The 24522-nt window shown below is 37.9% G+C and overlaps 1 protein-coding gene across 3 annotated transcripts in view; it reads right to left on the bottom strand.

Moving 5' to 3' along the window:
* The window catches only part of adka (adenosine kinase a), a 275680-nt gene that overhangs the window by 44252 nt on the left and 206906 nt on the right, over positions 1-24522 (bottom strand). For all 3 annotated transcript variants that reach the window (XM_060854345.1, XM_060854347.1, XM_060854346.1), the window contains exons 7-8: positions 20221-20391; positions 2865-2900 (exon numbers count right to left, since the gene is read on the bottom strand). In XM_060854345.1, the coding sequence (XP_060710328.1) occupies positions 2865-2900; positions 20221-20391 (207 nt within the window). The remainder of the gene's footprint in view (positions 1-2864; positions 2901-20220; positions 20392-24522) is intronic.

The raw sequence follows: 24522 nt of genomic DNA on the forward strand, positions 1-24522 counted from the left end.
CTGCACACGATGGCCAGTCTTTGGACATCTTTGGACTCTGGGACAAAACCGGACCACCCGGATGAGATCCACACAGACACGAAGAGAACATGCAAACTCCACACAGACAGTCACCCGAGGTAGAAAATCAAACCCGGGTCCCTGGAGCTGTGAGGCAGCAGTGCTAACCACTGAGCCACGGTGCTGCCTTCCTTAAAAGCATAATTTTCCTTCAGATATGGCCTGCATTAAAAAAAACTTGGAACTTGTTATATTTTAAGGGCAGGATCTTACATTGAAGTTTTTTTTCCCCTATCAAATGAGATGCTGCCCAATTATCCATTTATCATAGATCATTTGCTTTTTTTCCCTAAGTATTCTTCTATTTCCCTCCTACACCACAAAATACCCACAGTGGGGAAACAGGCCATTTGGCCCAACCAGTCCACACCGACTGTCCATGTACACAGATCTCTGAAAGTTGCCACCCAGGTAAATAGTGCTGTGAAGAAGGCATATGGTGTACTGGGCTTTATTGGTAGAGGAACTGAGTTCCAGAGTCCTGAGGTCATGTTGCAGTTGTATAAGACTCTGGTGCGGCCTCATCTGGAGTATTGTGTGCAGTTTTGGTCGCCATACTATAGGAAGGATGTGGAGGCATTGGAACGAGTGCAGAGGAGGTTTACCAGGATGTTGCCTGGCATGGTAGGAAGATCTTTTGAGGAAAGGCTGAGGAACTTGGGGCTGTTCTCATTGGAGAAAAGAAGGTTTAGGGGAGATTTGATAGCGGTGTACAAGATGATTAGGGGTTTAGATAGGGTAGACACTGAGAACCTTTTTCTGTTAATGGAGTCAGCTGTTACTAGGGGACACAGCTTTAAATTAAGGGGTGGTAGGTATAGGGCAGATGTTAGGGGTAGATTCTTTACTCGGCGGGTTGTGAGTTCATGGAATGCCCTGCCAGTAGCAGTGGTGAACTCGCCCTCTTTATGGTCATTTAAGCGGGCATTGGATAAGCATATGGAGGTTATTGGGCTAGTGTAGGTTAGGTAGACTTTGGTCGGCGCAACATCGAGGGCCGAAGGGCCTGTACTGTGCTGTATTTTTCTATGTTCTATCAGGAGACAGGACTCTTTTACAAAGTGTCCTCAATGTGGATGCCAAATTCAAATAATAATTGAGGGAGGATTAAATCCTGGGCTCTATCAATTGACAAGCTGGCAGACTGTTAAATATTTACTGATGAAATGACCAAAACGGAAATGACAAAGATATTGTGGAGTATATGTTTAAACAAAAATTTTAATTTAATTTTAACACTGTTGCAGGATTTCTGGAAATAATCCACTCATTTATTCTATTAGATTGCTTCTTTCAGCAGGAGTGTAAAAGCCTGCAAGTAATAAATGTGACACATGAATCAATAATCCTATCAAACAATTTGTCATAATATATTTTTCTGTGATCTTGAATTAGTGTTATATAGTTAACCAAAGCATTTGAGCCGATTTTTAGCAGCCAAGCATCACAGCTATCTGATGACAAATGTCAACTGGTATTTTCCACCTGAAGCAGATGATTTGAGACAACTGGTGTTGGATACGGCATTAGCTGCAAAATGTGTACTTTCATATAGAACTGTACCTAATTGAATGACTATGGATTTAATTATTATACATAACAAGAAAACGTCAATTTTTTATAACAGCAAATGTTTCAAATCTTATGTATATGTAGCAATAATAATAATAACCTGCTGAAAACACCAATTCTTCAAACATGCAACATATACTGGACAGAGAAGCCACAAACACACTTATTTTTAAAATATCATTCTTAAAGGCAGCATCATAGACAGGAACCACTGTACAATAAAATTAGAAAACATCTCCAGATGTGCATGTTTCGAATTAAGGTAACATGTATGAGGAAAGTAACATATGAAGAAAGTGACTGTAAGGGGTATTTTAAAGTGACAATTATTACATAAATAGTATGACTTCAACTTTTAAAACATGAAAATATGATAAATGAATGTATTTCAGCTATGGTTTTTTAGGAGAGTAGTTTTAATATTGCAAAACTAAAATCAATGTCCATCTGTGATCTGGTTTTGTGAGTGGAATATATCAGAAGATTGTATATTGTTAAATTATTTTCAGTCCACTTCTCAATCATGAACAATAGTAATTTATCAGACAGTCACTAATCATGTGTTGTTTATTTTACATTCGGCCCCTAGCTAATTAAATTCATTATAGCATATGCTTTGTTACCTGTGGTTGAATGTAGCAATAATAAGGGCTTTATTCAGATTAATGCCCAGAGTGTCAAACAAAATTCACACCACTGAATGATTTCACTCCAAATAACTACCAAAAAAGCCATCTGTCTCACTTCACAACATTATGCCTTGAAAATGCTTTTGTGTATTCTTAGAGAACCATTTTCAGCTTTTCAGGCTCCTTTCAAGTAGGAAGTGAGTCATTGGTATTAATTTACTTCCGCTACAGTCTGCCGATTGCTCATGCTGCAAAAGAACCTTTACACAATAAGATTAAGTGGAAGATGTTGCTATTTAATAGTTGAAATGACAGACACCTTATCTGCAAGGGAAGCCTGAACCAGTGCCCAACCTCTTAACTTCCCAAGAGCCTTTTCAAAATTCTGTGAATAACATCTGTAGGAGATGTTGGGTACAGGCCTAGCACAGTGCGTCATACATCATGCTGGCAGAACAAAGAAATCAGGATGGCTGCCAGGTAACCATAGTAACAACTGCAAGGACTGGAGAGTATAATAGCACATCAATCACTGTCCAAAGAACTTCATTATCAGCAAAATCCTTTAGGATCTGTTTAGTGCGCAACCGAGGGTCAACTCACCTCAAAGCCTTGCTCTCTAGCAAAAGTGGCAGCCTCCTGAAAAAAGAAATGAGCAGTTAATTATAAAGTGCTGTCGAGATTGCCGAAAATAACACTACAATCTAGGTATACTGAGGCACTATTTATTGAAGCCAATTAATTTAACAAGTGCTCCACTGCTCAGCCACAGTAAAAGGTCTGTTTCTTTCGTTTTAAGTATTTCGTTTCTTTCAAAAATGGTTTAAATAAAATACAGATTACATTATTAAATCAGAATACAATTTTTTTCCCAAACTGCACAAATCCCTCAGGGCATACCGACCGGTATGTAAGTTTGACCAGGTTAGCATATGTCAACGTTTACATGAATTCTCAACTCAGTACAATGCTGAAACCATGATTGAGTTTAACAGTTCTAACAATACCCAACAAAGTCCCATTTCATAATTCCTGTGTTTTGGCATCTGTGGAATATAGCAAAATCAGGATTTAGACGTTTGCTCTGGGAGAAATATTTAAAACTTAGCTCAAACTCCAGAAAAGTGATCGAAAGTTCTCTCAAATATTTGAAACATTTAAATAATGATGTTAGGAAGTAAAAAAACTGGATTTGGTCTCAAGATGGGAAGAAACTTTGTGAAATGAACAAAATCCTGGACTGAAAAAATAATTATCACAAACATCAATTGCTCTGGAAACCCAGATGGTCTGGCAGCATCTTTGGACATAAAGTAGAGTTAAATGTTTCAAGTCCAGTGACTCTGCTTCAGAAAAAATATACTGCGTCCCGAAGGAGAGTTGTTGGACGTGAAACAAACTTCTGGTGTCTCGCCAGGTGATGCTAGAGATGCTGAGTTCCTCCAGCAATTTCTGTTTCAGATTTCCAGCATGGACAGTGGAGCGAAGTCATTGGGGAACTTCAAGCCAGCATCTACAGGAAAACAACACATACGGAACAAATACTGAGTTACAGAAGCAATCATCCCAGCGCTCACAAACAGAGCTGCATCAGGGCATTATTTCAATGAGTAACAACACACTGTAGCACCCAGGAATGATGAAGAGTAGAAGAAAAATATCTATATAGCATATTCAAGAAGAGCGGATACCCAGAAATTGCTGGAGGAACTCAGCATCTCTGGCATCACCTGGCGAGACACCAGAGTCCGCCGATTTTCTTAACAAACCCAAACAAGCAGACTCTACGTGGTCAGAACCTCGAGCTACTTTATCCTACATCAGAAGTGACTTCCAGACTACGCACATCTCTTGACATCATGGTAGCCCACAAACCTACCAACACATATAAGCAGCAGCTAATGAACCTAAAAGACCCTACACAAACAACCAGCAAAACAAATGGCATTTACAAAATACCATGCAAGGTCTGTAACAAACACTATATTGGCCAAACAGGCAGAATTCTAGCCACCAGGATATATAAACATTAACCAGCCACAAAATGACATGACCCGCTATCACTAGTATACTTACAGACAAAGAAGGACAACACTTTGACTGGGAAACACATCCATCCTAGGACAAGCTAAACAGAGACACTCATGAGAATTCCTTGAAGCGTGACATTCTAACCGGAATAAACACATTGACTTGGACCCCATCTACCATCCTCTGGGAAAAAGAACCGGAAATGCTATCACCACCCTAAGAAACCAAGACACATAAATAGAAAGCAGGACAAAACACCAGCACTTCACCAGAGGCTCACTGATGGTGTTACCTAGTATGGTGACGAATTATCTGAAAATGAACTTCCAACTCAGCGAGCAAACTTACACCTCAACCTAAGCTACAAATCTTCTCAAAAATGGTGATTTGCAGAGATAGCTGGCTTATGAAGAACTCAGTTTACAGTGTATGAAAACTGAAGCCAAAATTCTGTGGAAGTTTATAAACCCAAATGAAATTGCAGTGGCCTAATTCACACCAGAATGTACTTTCGTGAAAAAATGATTGCTGAGACTATCAGGTTTTCATCGTTGAAGGTAATTATAACGTCATCACTATCAGACCCTAAAGATATATTTATCATTATTTGAGCTGAAAATTGAAAAACTTCCATAAAGGTATCAAGATTAACAAAACAGATTTCTTGTTTTAGAAGCTAAAATATATCAAGAGTAATATGGGGTGCATGTATGGAATGAGCTGTCAGAAGAAATAGTGGAGGCTGGTATAATGACAACATTTAAAAAAGCATGCGGATAGACATATGAATAGGAAGAATTGAGAGAGATATCGGCTGAATGCTGGCAAATGGGATTAGATTTATTAGGATATCTGGTCAGCGTGGATCAGTTGGACCAAAGAATCTGTTTCTGTGCTGTATTACTCTATAAATGTAAGTAATACTACAAATGAAAGTAAGGAAATGGAAGATTGTTAAACAAACACTTTCTTGCAGTCTCCACAATACATGAATAGGATGACGTACTTAATATTCTAAGGAAATTAATAATGAATCATGGATTGGAACTCACACAATTAACACTAGCAAGAAAAGTGCATTAGAAAAACTAATGATATTAAATGTGGACAAATCCCAAGATTGTCAAGGAAGTAGTTGAGGACATTGCAGATATTTTCCAAAGTTCTCTCAGTTCAGAAATTGACCCCTTAGATTGGAAACTTGTAAATGCAATGCCAATATTAAAGAGAAACAAAAAATGTATAGACTAATTAGTAAAACATCGGTGTTGGGGAATACTTTGGAATCTATAATCAAAGGACTGAAAGCCTGAACATTTGGACAAATTTTTGCTGATTAGAAAATCAACATGGATTTTGAAAGGGAAGGTGATGTCCAATTCTGATACTAATTAGATTTTTGAGAAATTAATTGAAGTAGTGGGCAGGATGTTGAAGGATGTTTTTAATTAGTTGCGACAGGAATATCTTTGGCAAGGCCAATACTTAACCTCCATCCTGACTTGTTAGAAAAGATGGTGGTGAGGTGCACTCTTGGACTTTTTGCTGTCTGTGTAGTGAAAGTAATCCCATTGTGTTGTTAGGTAGGGAGTTCCAGAAGTTCAAGTCAGTGATGGAGAAGGGATGATAGACATTTCCAAGTCAGGATGATGGGTGACTTTAAGGAGAACTTGGAGGTAGTGTATGTTGCTTGTACTGACTTCCAGAAAGCTTTGGAAAAAAATTCCACATCAGAAATATTAGTCTCAATTAAAGCTCATGAAAGTAAAGGCAAATGATTGACCTGGCTAGAGGGAAATAGGTAGTAGGTGGGAGAGTAGGGACTGAGACCTGTACGTTTGAATTGGACGAAAGTGACTTTTATCCCAAAGGAACTGTGCTAGGGCCTTAAGTACACACGATAATTACTAAGGAATTAGATAACACAATAAGGAGCCACACATGTAACTACTGACACAGCATAAAACAACAAAGTGACACCTACAGAATGAATGGGCAAAACTGTGACAGAAGGATTTCATTCAGATACGCAAGAATAACTTGGCATCATCAAGGTATTACTTAGATGGTGAACTTCTAATAACATTGCAGGCCCAAACAAATTTAGGTAGCTATGTACTAGATCATGAAAATGCAACAGTCACCTGCCAAAAATCATTAAGAACGTCGGGGCAATGCTCACTTTGGACAATTTGAATATAAAAAAAGAGCAAGTTTTGCAACACAAACCCTGGTAAGACATGTAGAATACTGTGTATATTGCATTTCAGAAATGATATACTGATCATGGATGGAGTGAAATGCAGATTCATGAAAATATTACTAAGGCTCCAAGTGTTACGTTATAAGATGTACTTGTATTTCTATAAATATAGGATAAAAAATAAATTTGAGCTTTTTTGGAGTTTCAAAAGAATTACATTTGAAAGGAATAGCATTGATCAAGAGAAACATTTTATTTGCAGCAGGATCTATGATAAGGGTAGTTAATGTCAAAATCATGCTGGATCATTCAGAAGAGATGTTAGGAAATCTTCTTCCCATAAAACACATGAGAATCATGCAACTCTCTCCCACCAAACAGCACAGGATGCTAGCTCATATTTCTGGGATTGACAGATTTTACTTGTCAGGGGTATTAAAGGATAAGGAGCCAAGATGGGTTAATGAGTTACGATACACATCAGTCACAATCTCTCGATATAACAGAACAGTCTTCCGAGTGTTGGAATGGTCTGCTCCTGTCCCTCTGTGCCAGAGGTCACCAATACAAAAGATACTGGAATCCAAGAAAACTAAATGCAACTATAATTAATTCCTGATCTACTGAAACATTTATTTGGCTCATTAATTGATTGGTTTAAAACATACAAACAGGCAACAGTTCTAAATTTGCAACAGTGTGCTAATAGTACAATACAAGACTGAAGTCTAGATAGAGAAACAGGAAAAGTAACACCCTAAACAAGCTGTTCCCATACATCTACAACACTGGCATCTATCCGACAATGTGGAACAATGTCCACATCTGTTCTCTGCATAAAAAACATGTGCCTTGTGCTTGCTAATTCGCCAAGCCTAAATCTTCCTGAAGTTGCTTTACATCTTCCGCACAATACACATTTCTGCTTAGGTTTGACCATTCTGACTTGAAAATACAATGTTATTCCTTTAGTCATCAAGTCAGAGCACAGAAATAGACCTTTCAGTCCAACTTATCCATGCTGACCATATTTCCCAAAGTAAGCTCACTCCACTTTCCAGTGTTTGACCCATATCCCTCTAAATCTTTCCTATTAGTGTATCTCTCCATATGTCATTTAAATGCTTTAAGTGTATCTACTACTTCCTTTGCTGTTCATTCCATATACGATCCACCCTCTATGAAAACATTGCCTGTCAGATTCCTTTTAAACCCTTCTGCTCTCATTATAAACATGCCTCCTAGTTTTGAACACTGCCACCTGAGGGAAAAGACTTTTGTTATTCACATTATGCCCCTCATGATTTTACAAACCTATATAAGGTCACCCCTCAACTTCCACCACTCCAATGAAAAATGTCCCAGCATATCCAGCCTCTCCCTCTAACTCAAACCCTCCACTCCTAGCAAAATCCCAGTAAATCTTTCCTGAACCCGCTCCAATTTAACAATGCCCTTCTAATGACAGAGCAATCAGAACTGCAGACAGTACTCAACAGGCTGCATCAACATCCTGTACAGCGTCAACGTGACACCCCCACCTCCAACTCCCTTCCTAACATGGAGTGTCCCGATAACCCAAAGATTGTAGCGGTGCACACTCAGGTTCTCAAGCGAAATTCAGGCATAAAATGTTGACCTCACCTGCGAAGTCCACAGAAATTAAAATATCTTGATTGGTGAACAGGTTACTCTTATCAAGTCACAATGGTAATAAACACATGATAGCATATGTTCACCTCTCACAGAATTAAGTATTTTATATTTAAAAATATTGCAACTCTATACTGTTAACATAATTGAGAAGGGTGTTTCGGAATTACAGCACAAATATTGAGTAGAAGATAGAAATCTGAAATTAAGTCTAATTTCATGAAAAATGTCTAAAAATAAGGTTAAATGGCTGGATAGCCTGCTTTTTCTTCTCATATCCCTATAAAGTTGACAGCAGATTGTTTGCAGCTTTTTCAGCCAGGAAAAGTGCTTGGCATAACAACAGGAGGAAACTGAAGCAAAAAAAACTTATCCTAAAAAAAAAGTTACTTTATTCAAAACTATATAATATTCTGGATGTAGGTTTGCTCGCTGAACTGGTAGTTTCATTTTCAGAGGTTTCGTCACCATGCTAGGTAACATCTTCAGTGAGCCTCTAGATGAAGCACTGCTGGTGTTTCCTGCTTTCTGTTTATACGTTTGGGTTTCCTTGGGTTGATGATGTCATCGCCCATGATGGCACTATTTCCTATGGTGATGTCACATCCGGTTCTTTTTCTCAGGGGGTGCGAGATAGTAATGAACTTGAAAAACACTATACAGGCAACAAGCAAAACTAATATCTTTTACAAAATACCATGCAAGAACTGTAACTAACACTATATTGGACAGTCAGAAAACTAGCCACCAGGATACATGAACATCAACTATTCACAAAATGACATGACCGTCTCTCGCTAGTATCCTTATATACAGATAAGGAAGGACACCACTTCGACTGGGACAACACATCCCACTTCGACTGGGACAACACATCCATCCTAGCACAAGCCAAACAGAGACACGCACAAGAATTACGAGAAGCAGGACATTCTAACCGGAACTCTATCAACAAACACATTGACTTGGATCTCATTTCCCACCACCTGAGAAAAAGAACAGGAAATAACACCACCACAAGAAATGACATCACCATCCCAAGGAAACCCAAACATAAATAGAAAGCAGGAAACACCAACAGTGCTTCCTCTGGAGGCTCACTGAAGAGGTTATCTAGTATGGTGACAAAATGCCTGAAGATGAACCTTCCAGCTCAGTGAGCAAAGCTATATCCAGAACCTCAACTACAAAAGCTACAAATCTTCTCAAAACTCACCATGTAACATTCCATTTCATCCATGTGCATCAACATCGATTGATACATATTTAATAAGTGTCCAGCAGAAGTACTGGCTAACACTGTACATTCAGATTTGCTGTTCTATGTCTTTATTAAAAATATGCTCCAGCAAGTTATTTGCAATTGATTTTTAAGTTTTGAATTTGATCAGTGAGGTTCCTGACATACCTATTACTTTTTCATTAATACAAGGAAGGTCTTTGATGTGCACTTAACATTTCACTTGTTGCAATCAACAGTTGTTAAACAAAAATCAACTACAGCTTCAGTTCTTATTCATCAACTTCTGAACAATTTCAAAGTGACCAAAAATCATGGCTCAGCTTTATAAAATTTAATACCTAATACTTTTAGATGTTGCGTACATAAGTTTTGGAACCATCTTGCTGAAAAGGGGTGACAGCAGAACTATTGAATATTTTAAAAGGTAGAATTATGTGGATCCTTTGTTAAGCAAAGGGATAAAAGGTCATCCAGGAATGGCCAGAATTGGATTTGAGGTTAATATCAGATGAGCCACAATCTTATTGAATGGTACAGCAAGCTTAAGAGATTGAATGCCTATTCCTGTCTCGAGTTCATATTCCTATCACGTACCACTGAATATCCTGCATGTAACTTCATTAAGTTGATGATTTAATTTATAGCAGTGAATATGGTCTAATGGAAGCAAGGCCACGTTAAGAACACAAGAAAAAACACAAGAGACAGCCAGGAATGAGATGAGGAGAAAACTTCTTTGCTCAGACTTGTTAGGTTTTGGTATACATAGCCTGGGTGAGTGGAGGAGATGGATTCCATAGAAGGTTTCAAAAGAAACCTGGATATAAATTTGCAAGTGATAAACTTAGAGAGCTGTGGAGTTAGGGCTGGAGAATGAGCCAGTACAGACTCCATAAGGTAGCCTCCCTCTGGACTGTAAAATTATTCATAGAGATGTACAGCACGGAAACAAACCCTTCTGACCAACTTGTCCATGCCGACCAGATGTCCCAACCCAATCTAGTCCCACTTGCCAGTACCCAACACATATCCCTCCAAACCTTCCCAATCATATACCATCCAGATGCCTTTTAAATGTTGCAATTGTACTAGCCCTCACCATTTCCACTGGCAGCTCATTTCATACACGTATCACCCTCTGCATGAAAAAGTTGCCCCTTAGGTCTCTTTTATATCTTTCCATTCTCACCCTAAACCTATGCTCTCTAGTTCTGGACCCCCAACGCACGCACCTTTTCTGAACCCTTTCAAGTTTCAGAACATCTTTCCGATAGGAAGGAGACTAGAATTGCAAGCGATATTCCAACAGTGGCCTAACCAATATCTTGTACAGCCGTGACATGACCTCCCAACTCCTGTACTCAATATTATGACCAATAAAGGAAAGCATACCAAATGCCAACTTCACTATCCTATCTACCTGCGACTCTTCTTTCAAGGAGCAATGAACCTGCACTCCAAGATCTCTTTGTTCAGCAACACTCCCGAGGACCTTATCATTAGGTATATGTGTCCTGCTAAGATTTGCTTTCCCAAAATGCAGCAGCTTGTATTTATCTGAGTTAAACTCCATCTGCCACTTCTCAGCCCATTGGCCCATCTGACCAAGATCCCGTAGTAATCTGAGGTAACCGTCTTCGCTGTCCACCACACCTCCAATTTTGGTGTCATTTGCAAACATACTAACTATATCTCCTATGTTCACATCCAAATCATTTATATAAATAATGAAAAGTAGTGGACTCAGCACCAATCCCATGATTCCATTACTGGACTTGAATCCAGAACATACTCTTGTAATCGGATTCAAACATCAGCGCGGTTGAAAGTAAATTTGAGTTCAAGAAAAGTGAAATAAGTACAATTAGACAAAAGGCCACTGTTTAATGACGGTTGATTGTTGCATTAAAAAACAATCAATCACCATTATCCTTTAAGGAAAGAAATCTGCCATTTTTACCTGATTGGGCAGGCATGTGACTCCAGACCCACAACAATGTATTTGATTCTTAAATATTCACTGCACAATAACATGCTGATCTAGACAGAGATGCACATATCTCAGGAACAAATGAGACAATTATATCCTCCTGCTTCCCTTAACATTAAACTGTCTTTTACACATCAAAGACCAATTACCTTTCTTTGTGCTGCGGCAGAATAAAATTGTATGCTCCCAGCATTCAATCCAATATCTTGCGAAATCGACTTTGTTTTCACCAAATGCATTTTCAATACAACAATAACTGCTTTTAGTCTGATTCTTAACCTAAGTATTTGGCTTATTTTTCTATTTTGGGCAAAAAAAACCTTAGTCAAGTCAGTACACTTCATCATGTAGAGACAGTAATTCATCTTCTGAAATTCTGATCACCATAAGTTTGAAATGAAAACCTAAAAAGTGTCTTTTCTGGCAAAGTTCAAGTTGGTACACTGTGCCATTTTACATTTCCAACTTTAAACTTTAACTATATCTAAAAGATGGCATCAGTCCATTTTATATATTTACCACCATGTTTTAAAAAAAATTCTTGGATGTGATGAGAGTATTGTTGGGGCATTCGGCCCATCCCTAATTAACCTTGAAATGAGTAGCTTCCTGGGCCATTTCAAAGGGCAGTCAAACGTCAACCACAGTGCTGTGGGTCTGGAGTTAGACGTAGGTTAGATCAGATAAGGATAGCAGTTACCTTTCCATAAAAGGACATTCATGAACCACCTGTGTTTTTATGATAATTGATGAACGATTGTCATTCGGCTTGCTTTTAAGCTGAGAGTTTATTGAATTAAAATATCATCTGCTATGGTGTTAGCCAGGTCCTTGGTTTATAGTCCAGTGACATTACTATTATGCTACTGCCTCCCCAGCAGAAACCAAGGCACACACACATTAAATCTTGCTTGAGGCTTTTTAATATTTCATATGGTAAGTGTTTTATTATTCTGCATGGGTAAAATAAGTGAAAGAATATTTTCCATTTCAAAATCAGAATTTTAGATATCTCGTAAACAGACATACAAATAGCTTCCTTCTCCAATATCATCTTATTCAGTTCTACTATACTGAAAAATAAAGTGCAATGGTGTGGGAAGGCGGCTAACAATAGTGTCAATGATGTCTTGTTAAGATGTGAAATGCAAGGACATATAGCTACTTGATGGCAATTACAAACATTATTTGCTTTCAAGTCTTACATGACTCAGTGGTGCCGATTTGATGAATATACTTCAATTTATTTTAACAACGTGACTATCACAATCAAAAACTCCAGCTGTTAAGTTAGATTTAAGTCACTGCTGATTTTAGAATTCTTTCACTGTCATTGTGAGCAGTTCTTTTTTCTAATTAATATGGTTATTTAGTTGGACTATCTAGGCTGCTGTGTTGTACATTTATTCATTGTTATGAAAAGGCCAATGCATTTTGGTGCATGATATCAAACTTGTGACAATACAAGTTATGCAACATAATTTGAGTGCATTATCATCCATAGACTGAAAATGATCCTACTGAAATGCACTATGTGCTTTGACTTACCATCTAATTTCAGAGAACTGCAGCTCAAACGCAGTCGTCAGTTGGAATTCAAAATTCTATTTATCAATACTGAGAAAAGTCAACTGGGCAGATAGCTCACATCTTTAGAAATGAATTGGCCTTCAGTTGTCCAGTTAGTGGAACTTGAAACAAGTCATACTTTAATCACACGACTGTCTCAAACAATTCTTAGAGTTTACATTGCTAACCAATAATTCTCTCACATTAAATTTGATACTCTGGATGAACCTACTCTTAAACTCGGAGGTCCCTGGATGCAACAATCGATTTTGGATCCTGATGCATCTCTTCACAAGTACATTTTTCAGTGAAAAGATGACTCATGTTGCAGATTAATAGTCACTGTGGAAATATTTCTACAACATCAAGCCATGTCAAGAAACCCTTTCACAAACAGCATTTAGATGATTTGGACTATAACTAATTAATGAAATATGACATATTTCTTCTCTGCACTTTTCATGTAGTATTGTCATTGTTCACTATAATAAGTTTTGCAAATGCTACCAACTGATTTTATCTCTAAGTTTCCTTTTTAAATACACAGTGAATCTTTAATAATACTAACCATAAAATCATAGGTTAATAACATCATTCCAGAATGCAATTTCAGAACCCGAGCTGAGGAAAAAGTGGGAAAAACCAACAAAAAGCAAAATATGCTATTGTTATCTATTTCCTAACAAAGAACTGAATTGATAAATGCTGGGGAGTAAGCACTGCTCTGATCACCTGGTTATCGAATAATTTTAGGGTTCACTGGCCTAAGTGATAAGAAATACTATGAAGGAAGTGGTGGCAACTCTGAATTGGTTCCAATACAGCCAGACATAAGATGGTGTAAATTAGTGAGTGAATTACAGTTGAGAATCATTTCAGAAGCATAAAAGCTATCTCTAACATACTCTAAAGGTCGTTTGACAATTCTAGGAGGCAAGTCCTGCTCAAATGATGTACAGCTCAGTAGTACAGATAAAACATTTTCATTTTCCAAAAGCAGGGCACAACACAGGAGATGGAATGACAGGATTTTGTGTTTGGAGGGCAGCTGCTTAGTATAACTGCTCAGCAAGATGTTTTACTGACAGAAAATCTTCAATTTCCATTAAAGAGAAATTTATTTCGAGTAAAAAAAATGAACTGTTGCACATCTAAATTTGCTTTCCAACTCTACTAATAGAGAGTTGGTGAGTAAAATGAATTCCAGAACTGATCTTCTCAAGATCTGATTACAACATGTTACAGAAATAGCTGAGAGTTGAAAGTACAAAGTAAACAACAAAATTGTACAAATAACTAGTTGAAATTAAAAGTGGTGCAAAAGCAGGAGCAGGTGGAAATGGTAAATGAATTAAACTATAAATAATTAATGTGATCAGCACTCTTACAAGGAATTGATCCTAAACAACTTAACTAAGAACATTCCTCCTTTACAATATAGCTATTCTTCCTAACCAAGTAATTCCTGAACAGTGCTACCTTTTCCAATATTATTTTCTTACAAATGATTTTTAAATGCCAAAATATATTATTGTCATTTAGCTCCCCTTGCCACATCTCACAAAAGACTTTTATGAACAGATTTTCTTGTCATATACTTCAGGCAGTAAGTCTGTGCATCAGCATCTAATTGTCAGTGAAATCAGAGTTCCGCAAAACTGAAGCATCAGTTAATGTTAACAGTGACAGTTTATAATTACGTAGCAATTTTATCATGAAAGCATTCAGCATGAACATTTCTCAAAACGGTGTTAAACCAGATCCAGATTCTGTTACTGCCATTGTGCGTTTATTATCACATTCATGATCATTGAAGAGACAATATATTTGGTATATTAAGATCAAAATGATTAATAATTTTTCAAATTCCTTACAATTCCTGATATGGAAATATGTCAGTGACTGACAGACCAACAATTCACAAAAGACTGACATATTTGAGATGTTTGCACTTTTCAGGTGATTATAATAAATAATTTAACAAAATCTAGTAAAAACTGTAGAAATTCTAAGCGCAGAATTAAAATAAAACAATGTAATGCTGCCATTCTGCTAATTATATGGGAATATTTAATAATGACATCATGACAATTGTCAAGACTCCTGAATTATTTCTTCTGATTGCTTTAAAGTAAATGGGCAGTTTGAGTGGCTTCTTATAACTTAGTGATGTTGAAACTGACGTGGTCGTCAATACAACTTTTAAGTTCATCGAATCAGAATCCCTACAATATGGAAGCGGGCCATTCGGCTCATCAACTCCACACCAACCCTCTGAAGAGTATCCCACCCAAACCCGTGTCCAGAACCCCACATTTCTCATAGCTAAATCACTTCACCCACACATCCCTGGACACTATGGGCAATTTAGCACAGTCAATTCACGCAATGTGATTGCGGGAGGAAACCCATGCAGACACAGATGATCTGCAAACTCCACACCAGATACTTGCTAGAGGGTGGATCTGAAACCTGGCTTATGATTACACAACACTCAACACCATTGACGACTCCTTTTGCATGTCCAAAAGCAGCAAGACCTGGACAATATCCAAACTTGGGATAAAATATAGCAAGTAACATTCTCACCACACAAACACCAAGCAATGACCATATCCGAAACGTGAGAATCTAACCATTGCCCCATGACAGTCAAGGGTCTTATCATCACCAAAGACCTATCAACATCCTGGAGGTTACTACTGACCAGAAACTGAACTGGACTAACCATCTAAGTACAATCACAGGGAATCCTGCAGTAACTCGCCTCCTGACTCCCTAAACCATATCCCACCATCTACAAAGCACAAGTCAAGAGTATGATGGATAACCCCTCACTTGCCTGAATGAATGCAGTTCCAAAAACTCTCAAAATGATTTCATCTTTCAAACCTACAACCACTTCCATTTAGAAGGACAAAGGAAGCAGATACATGACAACACCACCACCTGCATGTTCCTCTCCAACCCACACATCTTGACATGAAAATATACCACCATGACCAGTCACTTGTTTAAATACTAGAACTTCGCCCTGAATACTATTGTGACTTAAAATGGGCTACAACAGTTTGAAAAGGCAGTTCACCACCAACTTCTCAAAGGCAACTAGGGATTGGCAATAAATTCTGGCCCAGTCAGCCACATCCCATGACTGAATTAAAAACAAACTGTTTTGAATACTTGTGATATAAATTTTCAACTCACTTGGACTATAATTCTTCGGATAACCCATTCTTCAAAAAAATTTACTATTCCACTACCACTTTTGCAGTAATTTTCCCCAAAGTCACGACTTCAAGAAATCATTTGAAGTATCCAAAATTGTTAAAAGATTCCAATGCCCATTTCTAGTTTTAGACTGGGTCCCTTCACCATTTGTTATCATCCAAATACAGTTTTTAGCTTATGCTAGGATTAAATGCGCAGGCCTAACATCTGTGGTACACAAATTACTTGAGAAGACTCTGCGATAAGATATTCATGCATTTGGGAAGACAAGGTTTTATTTGGAGTAATTAGCATGGCTTTGTGAGATAGAGTTCATGCCTCATAAATTTGTTAGTGACCAGGCAGTAGACATAGTCTATATGGATTTCAGTACGGCCTTTGAGAAGGTTCCATATGGTAGGCTGCTCTGGAAGGTTAGATCGCATGGATCCAGGGGAGCTCAAATTGGATATACATCTGGTAGGGTTATAGTGGAAGGATGCTTATCAGACTGGAGGCCTGTGATGTGTGGAGTATTTCAGGGGTCGGTGCTGGGCCCATTACTGTTTCTTATCCAAATCCTTGATGTAAATAACAATGTATAAGACACGATAAGTAAGTTTGCAGATGATACAAAAATAGGCACTATCGTGTAGTGAGGAAGGTTTTCAGAAATTGCAGCAGGACCTTGATCAGCTGGGGAAATGAGCTGAGAAATGGCACATGAAGTTTAATATAGCTAAGTGTGAGGTCTTGCATTTTGGAAGGTCAAATCAAGGTAGGAGTTTCAGAGAAAGTGGTAGGGTCATAAGGAGTGTAGTGGAACAGAGGGATCTTGGAGTTCATGTGTACAATTCTCTGAATATGGAGTCATAAGTAGACAGGGCAGCGAAGGAGGCTATTGGCATAATGGCCTTCATCAATCTGGGCAATGAGTATAGACATTGTGAAGTTATGTTGCAGTTGTACTGGATGTTGGTAGAGGCCACACTTCGAGAATTATGTTCAGTTTTGGTCACCTTATTCTGTTATTCAACTGGAAAAACAGTGCAGAAGAAATTTACAAGGATGTTGCAAGACTTAGTGGTCTAAGTTTTAGGAAGAGGTTGGACAAGTTAGGACTTCTTTCCTTAGAGCGTAGGTGGCTGAGGCAGGAGTGGGGTTCTTTATAGAAGTGTATAAGATCATGAGAGTCATGAAGATGGTGAATGCACTCAGTCTTCTTCTCCAGGTTGGGGAATTGTGGACTAGAGGGCATCAGTTTAGATTAGAGGGGAAGAATAAAAGGAACTGAGGAGCAACTTTGTTTACACAGAGGGTGGTACGTATATGTAATCAGCTACCAGTGAACGTGGTTGAGGTGGGTATATTAACAACATTTAAAAGGTATTAGACAAATATAGAAGGATATGGTCAAATGCAGGGAAATGGGTTTAGTATGGATTGTATGGTATGGACCATTTCGGCCAAAGGGTCTATATCTGTGCTGTAGGACTTGATGATTCTCTAATTGATGGTTCGGGTTTCCCCACTACCTGACATGTATGCATATCTGGCAAAATTTGACAACTTCACGATGTAATCCTGGCCAGTAAAAAGGTTTTACTATTTGAGATGGTGTTTTCTTAATTTCCAAATGACCTAGTATTGGAATTTTGTGATCCACAGGTAAGATCTTAAGATTGTACTCTGATGGGACAATCACTTGACATACTATTGCTCATTCTTCATCAGCTAGTATTTAAGGTGACCTGCATTTTTTCCCACAGTTTCACAGACATATGCTAATATCTCTCAAGTATTGATTCTGATTCAATTTATGAATAGGATGTTTGATTTTGCTCTTTCAATTCAGAAAAACCAAAAAAAAAGTGCAGATGCTGGAAATCAGAAACAAAAACAGAACTTGCTCGATAAAGTCAGCATCTGTGGAGAGGTTAAAGTTCTGAAGTTCTGAGGAAGGGTCACTGGACCCAATATATTAACTCTATTTTCTCTCCACAGATGCTGCCAGATGAGGTGAGTTTTCCAGCAATTTCTGTTATTGTTTCTTTCAATTCAGGATCCACTTGCCTCATATCTATTAAAGATTGGTGAAACATGTCAACTTTGTTCTCTTTTTCATCATCCTTTTTATCTAAATGTTCAAAAATTGTATTCAATAACTGAATTTCCAAGTTATGTTTTTTTATCCTTTGTCCAATTTCATGCCTAATTCTGAGCACTTGAGATCTTATCATAACAGTTATTAGACAATCCAGGATATTCCTCTTGTAGTATTACATGAGTTGGATGATTATCAAAACCTTTTTTGAGAAATCAAGGCTGGGGATGTGAAGATGTTAATGAATATATGACCATGTTCAGCAATGAGAGACTTGAGCTGATTATAGCTGAGTTGGAAGTCAGCAGTCTTGGAATGGGATAGATGGGGCAGACTTTAAAGTCAGAATTTTCACAACATCAGGTTATACTCCAACGTCGGAGCTGTGCTGCAAAAGCTTGTGATTTCAAATAAACCTGTTGGATGATAATGTGGGATTGTGTGAGTTCTGACTTTGTCCACCTCATCCAACACCTGCACCTCCTCATCACAGCTACTACATTTTTAAGGTGAGAGGTCAGATTTTAAAAAAGACATGAGGGACAAACTTTTTTGCGTGTAGAATGAACTTCCTGTGCAAGTGTGGACGTGGGCACAATTACAATGCTTAAAAGACACTTGAATAAGTACATGAATAGGGATATAGGCCAAAAGCAGGCAAGTGGAACTAGTTTAGTTTGGGATAATGTGCAGCAGAGATTGGTTGGACCAAAGAGTCTGTTTCTATGCTGTATGGCTCTATGATCACAAGCTCGAAAGGATGAATAATTTACTCCTGTTTTCTATGTTTTTTTCACTCAGGTTATTTTTACCTCTGCTGGTTGTTCCACTACCCTCAATGAGACAAATACCTTGGAACCAGTCAGGTCATTTCTCCAAACAAAACAATTCCTTTCATTGTTATTTAATTCACAAACACTGAGAATTTTTCAATTGACTATGTCATGCTTTAATCAACTCTGTATAATGGGACTGGCTTGTAACATCCATATATACCTCCAATTAATATTTTCTCCTTCACTAAACCTTCTGGAAGACAAATAGTATCAGAAGCTGTGACTGACTTGCTTCTGTGTCTCTCAATACTTTAATGGTTTACTTCCTTGATACTCAGTGAAAGCAAACATTGCGTCTTTTAAAATAAAATGTTTAGAACTTCCAACGGCTTGATTCACTTTTCCATAAGTTGAGGAAGAATTTGTTTTAGCATTCTGAATCATTTCTCCATTCTTAACACATTCTAAGGAATCCTACTCGCTTCATATTATAGTTGTTTTAATACCACAGTTTTAATACATATTTCGTTTCTGATTCTGGAACTGCATAAGCTAAGCTCTTTTGCTGAGGTAACTAGTTCACAAACTCCTTCTGGAACAGAAATTAAACTCATTAATACACTCAACCTCAATGTCCGCTGAACAAATTTTAAAAAGTTCACTCAATCCTAGATTCTTCACAAATGGAAACAAAGTTAAGACTTTTCTTTTCTATCCACCTTTGTAAATATTTTTTCATTTAACACTAAAGGGGTCCACAGTCACCGAACTTATAAAAAAATGTTGGATTTAGGCACAGCTGATTGAAGACTCTCTGTTTTTAACAACCATCCACAGAAGTAAGCATCACTCACCTGCCTCTGGTTTGAAATCCAAATTCCAAAAATGATACTTACAGATAAAGTACAAATCATTTCTTCTCAGCATGAAAAAATATTGAATTCAAGTAGATAATTTATAAAATAAGAGTGTTATTTGTGGATAAAAAACCATACAAGAGTAATATCTTGGAACATTTTTGTTCAATAAATATTGTGCAAATTGCTTTGTTCTGAGCACATAACAGTTTAATTTAGTATTAGATTAGTAAAAATGGAAAATGACTTATTCTAACAAGTGTTGATTTTACAACTAAACCGCACTATTAAAAAAAATTAGTGGTATATTTTAAAAAACAAACCGTCTCATTTCCAAACAGGATATCAACGTAGGGAATAATTTTCATCAGGTCTTCCTTAAAAAACTGAGAAATGAATGGAGCTGACAGGTTTAGACCCAAGATCTTATTGTTTTCAGAAACGTGATTTGCCACTTTCAGAATAGATTCTGTTGACACTGTAATGAAGAATCCCTAGAAGAGAACAAAACATACATAACATTACTGAGCTGTAGGGGAAGACAAAATAAGAGAATATCTGTGCAAAACATAACTATAATACACCCATAATTAATGTCCAAATAACAAAGAGCATCAAAAGCTTACTTTTAAAATGATTTACCTGAATTTTTCTATAACAATGTTATGGACCAGACCAGACCCCTCTCAAAATATTTTAAGAAGGTAACCTAGACCCTAAATTTTATATTTGTATTTAAAATAAAGTGCTGTGTTCCAGATGCAAAGTCAAATTACTCGACGTTAAGCAAAACACAATTTATTCAAACACTATAGTTAAATTACAAAAGAACAACTTAGAGTAATAATTCTATTGGAACACCTAACATAATACAGCAAAATTAATAATTAACTGTTCCAATACAGTAACATAGCATAAATCCATCCTTTGGCATATTCTGAAAATGGAATCCAGCAGCCTAGGGTAAAAAAACCTTCAGCTTTTGGCTGTAATTCAACATCTTCAAGCCCACAACAGCGACTGCTGAAAGCTAACTAAAAATCCTTGATCTGTGAGAGCTTCACCACACCCACTCAGGCTGTTTCTTTTATTCCAACTTTTTTAAAAAAGCCCAAGGCTCAAGTTATTTATCTTCTCATAGACTGCTCGACACTAGTTGCCCAATCTCAAAGAAACCAGGACAAAACACACCCCCTAAAACGACATCATCACAACAATAACAGTAAGACCATCAGCTGTTATTACAGGATAAATCTGACAATTTTCTAATTGTTTATGGGATAGTGGCATTGCTAGCTGGGCTGCATGATCTTTTCCATCTTTAATTGCCCCAGAGAAGATGGTAATGAGCTGCCTCCTATTATAGACCAGACCAAACCCCTTGCAAATATATCAAAGAGATAGACTAGACCCTCACTTTTATCCTGTATAAAGGCAAATGCAAGACACTGTGCTCCAGATGAAATGTAATTGGTCATACTACTTGGCTTTAAACAAAATGCACATTATTCTTACTCCAACATAAAATACAAACGCAAGAAAGAAGACTTGGTATCGCTTAACTCTCCTGGAAGTCTTAACAAACTAAGAGATTATTTAACGACCAAACAGCAACTGTTCCAATATAGAGCCACTCTTAAAAGATAACCTTGACAAAGGCAAAGTCAGTCAAATAGATTTCACATACGATTCTGGCAGCAGAAAGAGAACCAAGCTCTTAGCTGTAACAGGGAGGAAGATGTAGCAGCAAACACAACCAGTTTCAAAACCCCAGCAACTTACGGTACTAGTTATAGAGTCATATCACATGAAAACAAGACCCTTCAGAGCAACTCCTGAAAGCTCAACTCAAATCCTAGTTCAATGGGAGTCTGATTCCACCCATTCATGCTGCATTGATTGTCCTAACTTTTAAAAAAAATCAAGGCCTCACAAACTATCGACTACACTGGCTTTGAATAGACAGCTTGGTACCTGCGGCTCAAAACCTTGCTTCAAAAAAAAATTCTTAAAGCCGTAATATCATCACACTTCTTGAAACATTGCAATCTTGGGATATGGGGACATGCACAGTGCTGTTAAGAAGGAATTCCAGAATATTCCAGTTTAAACCAGCTTCAGAAGCCTTTGAAGTAGGGGCCATAAAGAGAGACCTCCTTCAGTGCTGCATTGTGTGCACTGGGGTGCTACTTTGTTGCATTTGAGCGTAACTAGAGTTTGGTGAAAGAGGGGGTTAGGTGAGAGAAGAGATTATCTATCTCTCCTTTTCCCTCAATCAATGAGTACTTCTGCTCTTTAATATCAAAGTAAGGTCTTTGGGAATTTGGAGCATTAGGGGAAAGAGAAGCCAGTTGGGGAGGAGACTTGGGCTTGAAACAGTGACAAAAATGACATCACAGGAAAAGCCATAGGCTGACTGGTTGGTAAAGAACCACTAATTTGAATAACTTTTCCAGGTCACTTTCAGATTAAAGGTAAATTGGAGAAGTATGTTACAGATTACAGTAAAGACTAATAGGGAAATTTAAAATGACAAATTCAAAATTAGATAATTTAGAGAAGCAGGGCCAAGCAATATGTTGTGATTACATGATGTCAATCATATTGACCACATCTGCAGCAAGTGTTGGTTGGTTGAGGAACTCCAGCTCAGAGTTTATGAGCTCGAGTCTGAGCATTGAACACTGTGAAACATTCAGGAGGGGTACAGTTTCCTGGATTCTGTGTTTCAAGAAGCAGTCATACTTTGTTGGTTAAGTACTTTAAATTTGGCCAGTAGTCAGAGATGGGTGGGTATGACCACAAGTGAGGTAGATAGAGGTATCTTGAATTTTGCATTGGAGGAGCCTCAACTCTTCACCTTGCCCAACAGATACGAGATACTTGCTCCCTGTGTAGATGAGGAAAAGGACTATAGGGAGGATGGACAAACTGGCCAGTGACCATGTACTCGAGGCTGTTCTAGTGGAGGGAGGAAGAAATGGTAGTGGGAGAGCATTCCAAACATTAGGGGTACAGATCCCTTGTAAGCACAATTGAAAGTCACGCACTTGTTGGCTGGTACCAAGGCAAGGGACAGCCTGAATCGGTTTGAAAGGAAATTGAAGTGAAAGAATCCGGTTATTGAAGTCCATGCTGGGATCAACAACAAAACTAAGTGACTCTGTTTTGGGAATATCAAGAATTAAGAACAAAATTAAAGAACAGATCCTCAAAAGGGTTGTAATCTCTGGATTATTTCCTGAGCCATATATAAATTGGCCAAGGGTTAAGGGGCTCCATTTCGTGGGGCACGGGAATCAATATTGGGATGTGAAGGAACTACACCAATGGGACAGGCTCCACCTGAACCAATATCCTAGTGGAAAGAATAACAAGGGTAATCAATTTAAACTAGTAAATATGGTGGAAGGCAGAGATAGATGGGTGGGGAGAGGGAAGAGAGAGAAGAGGGCTACGGAGAGGGAGAGAGATAGGAAATGGGGTGGAGTTGGAGAGGGAGCTCAAGGGAAGTCAATGCCGTTTCAAAACCAGGAGTAATGTAACAAACAGTAAAGAAACAGCCACCCAGGAACCTACTTCACGACAGTTGAATTATAATAAGTGTACTGATTAAACTGCAAAAGAGAATAATAAACAGGTGAATAAAGCACCAGTACTGAGGTACAGGTTACAGAATATGGCCCAAATTAGGATTCTTCATATAAGTACAGAGGATTAGGAATAAATTAAATGAAATGCAGGTGAGAAATTCAAATTGGAGATTATGGTATAGTAGCAAACACTGAGACATGGCTGCAGGATGGTCAGGACTAGAAACTAAATACATCAGGCTATAAAGCTCACAGGATGGAAAGGGGAAATGGCAGAGGAGGTACAGAACAAAGATTCGGACCTGAAACATCAACTTTCCTGCATGGCCTGCTGTGCTTTTTCCAGCTCCACACTTTATCGTTCCTGAATTACCAGCATCTGCAGTCCTCAGTATCTCCAAGAGGAGGCACAGTAGCCTTACTGATTAGAAACAAAATTCCTTCAGTAGTGAGGCAGGATATAATGTATTCAATGGAGTCCACAGTGGGGGAACTGAGAAATGGTAAAGGATCCAAAACTCTAATGAATGTTGTGAACAGACCCCCCAGTATCAACACAGAAGTGCTAGGTTGTATAAACGCAGCAAAATTTTGGATTTCGCAGTGAGCTGGATTTAATCAGTAATCTAGTTAGGCATGAACATTTAACAAATAGTGATCATAGCATAATCAAGTTCAATGTCACATCTGAAAGCAAAAAGCATAAATCAGCTAACAGAGTTTTAGACTTGGGGAAGGCCAACTTTCATGATATGAGGCAGATTGGGAATAAACTGGGAATATCTACTATTGGGTAAAACCACTGATGAACAGTAGTGGATGCTTAAAGGAACATTTAATAGAGAATACATTTACTGAGCAGCTTGCCCTTGACATGACAAAGGATGGTGAAAATGGAAAGAAGGGTAGAGGTGATGATACATCCCTGCTTGACTTCTGTGACTTTTTCACTCTTCACATGTTTAATAGCAGCTTTGACTTCTGCTACACTAGGTGATAGTTCAAAATCACATTTGACAGGGAGTTTGGAGA

Source organism: Hemiscyllium ocellatum, chromosome 43, assembly GCF_020745735.1.
Source record: "Hemiscyllium ocellatum isolate sHemOce1 chromosome 43, sHemOce1.pat.X.cur, whole genome shotgun sequence".
NCBI classification, from domain to species: Eukaryota; Metazoa; Chordata; class Chondrichthyes; order Orectolobiformes; family Hemiscylliidae; genus Hemiscyllium; species Hemiscyllium ocellatum.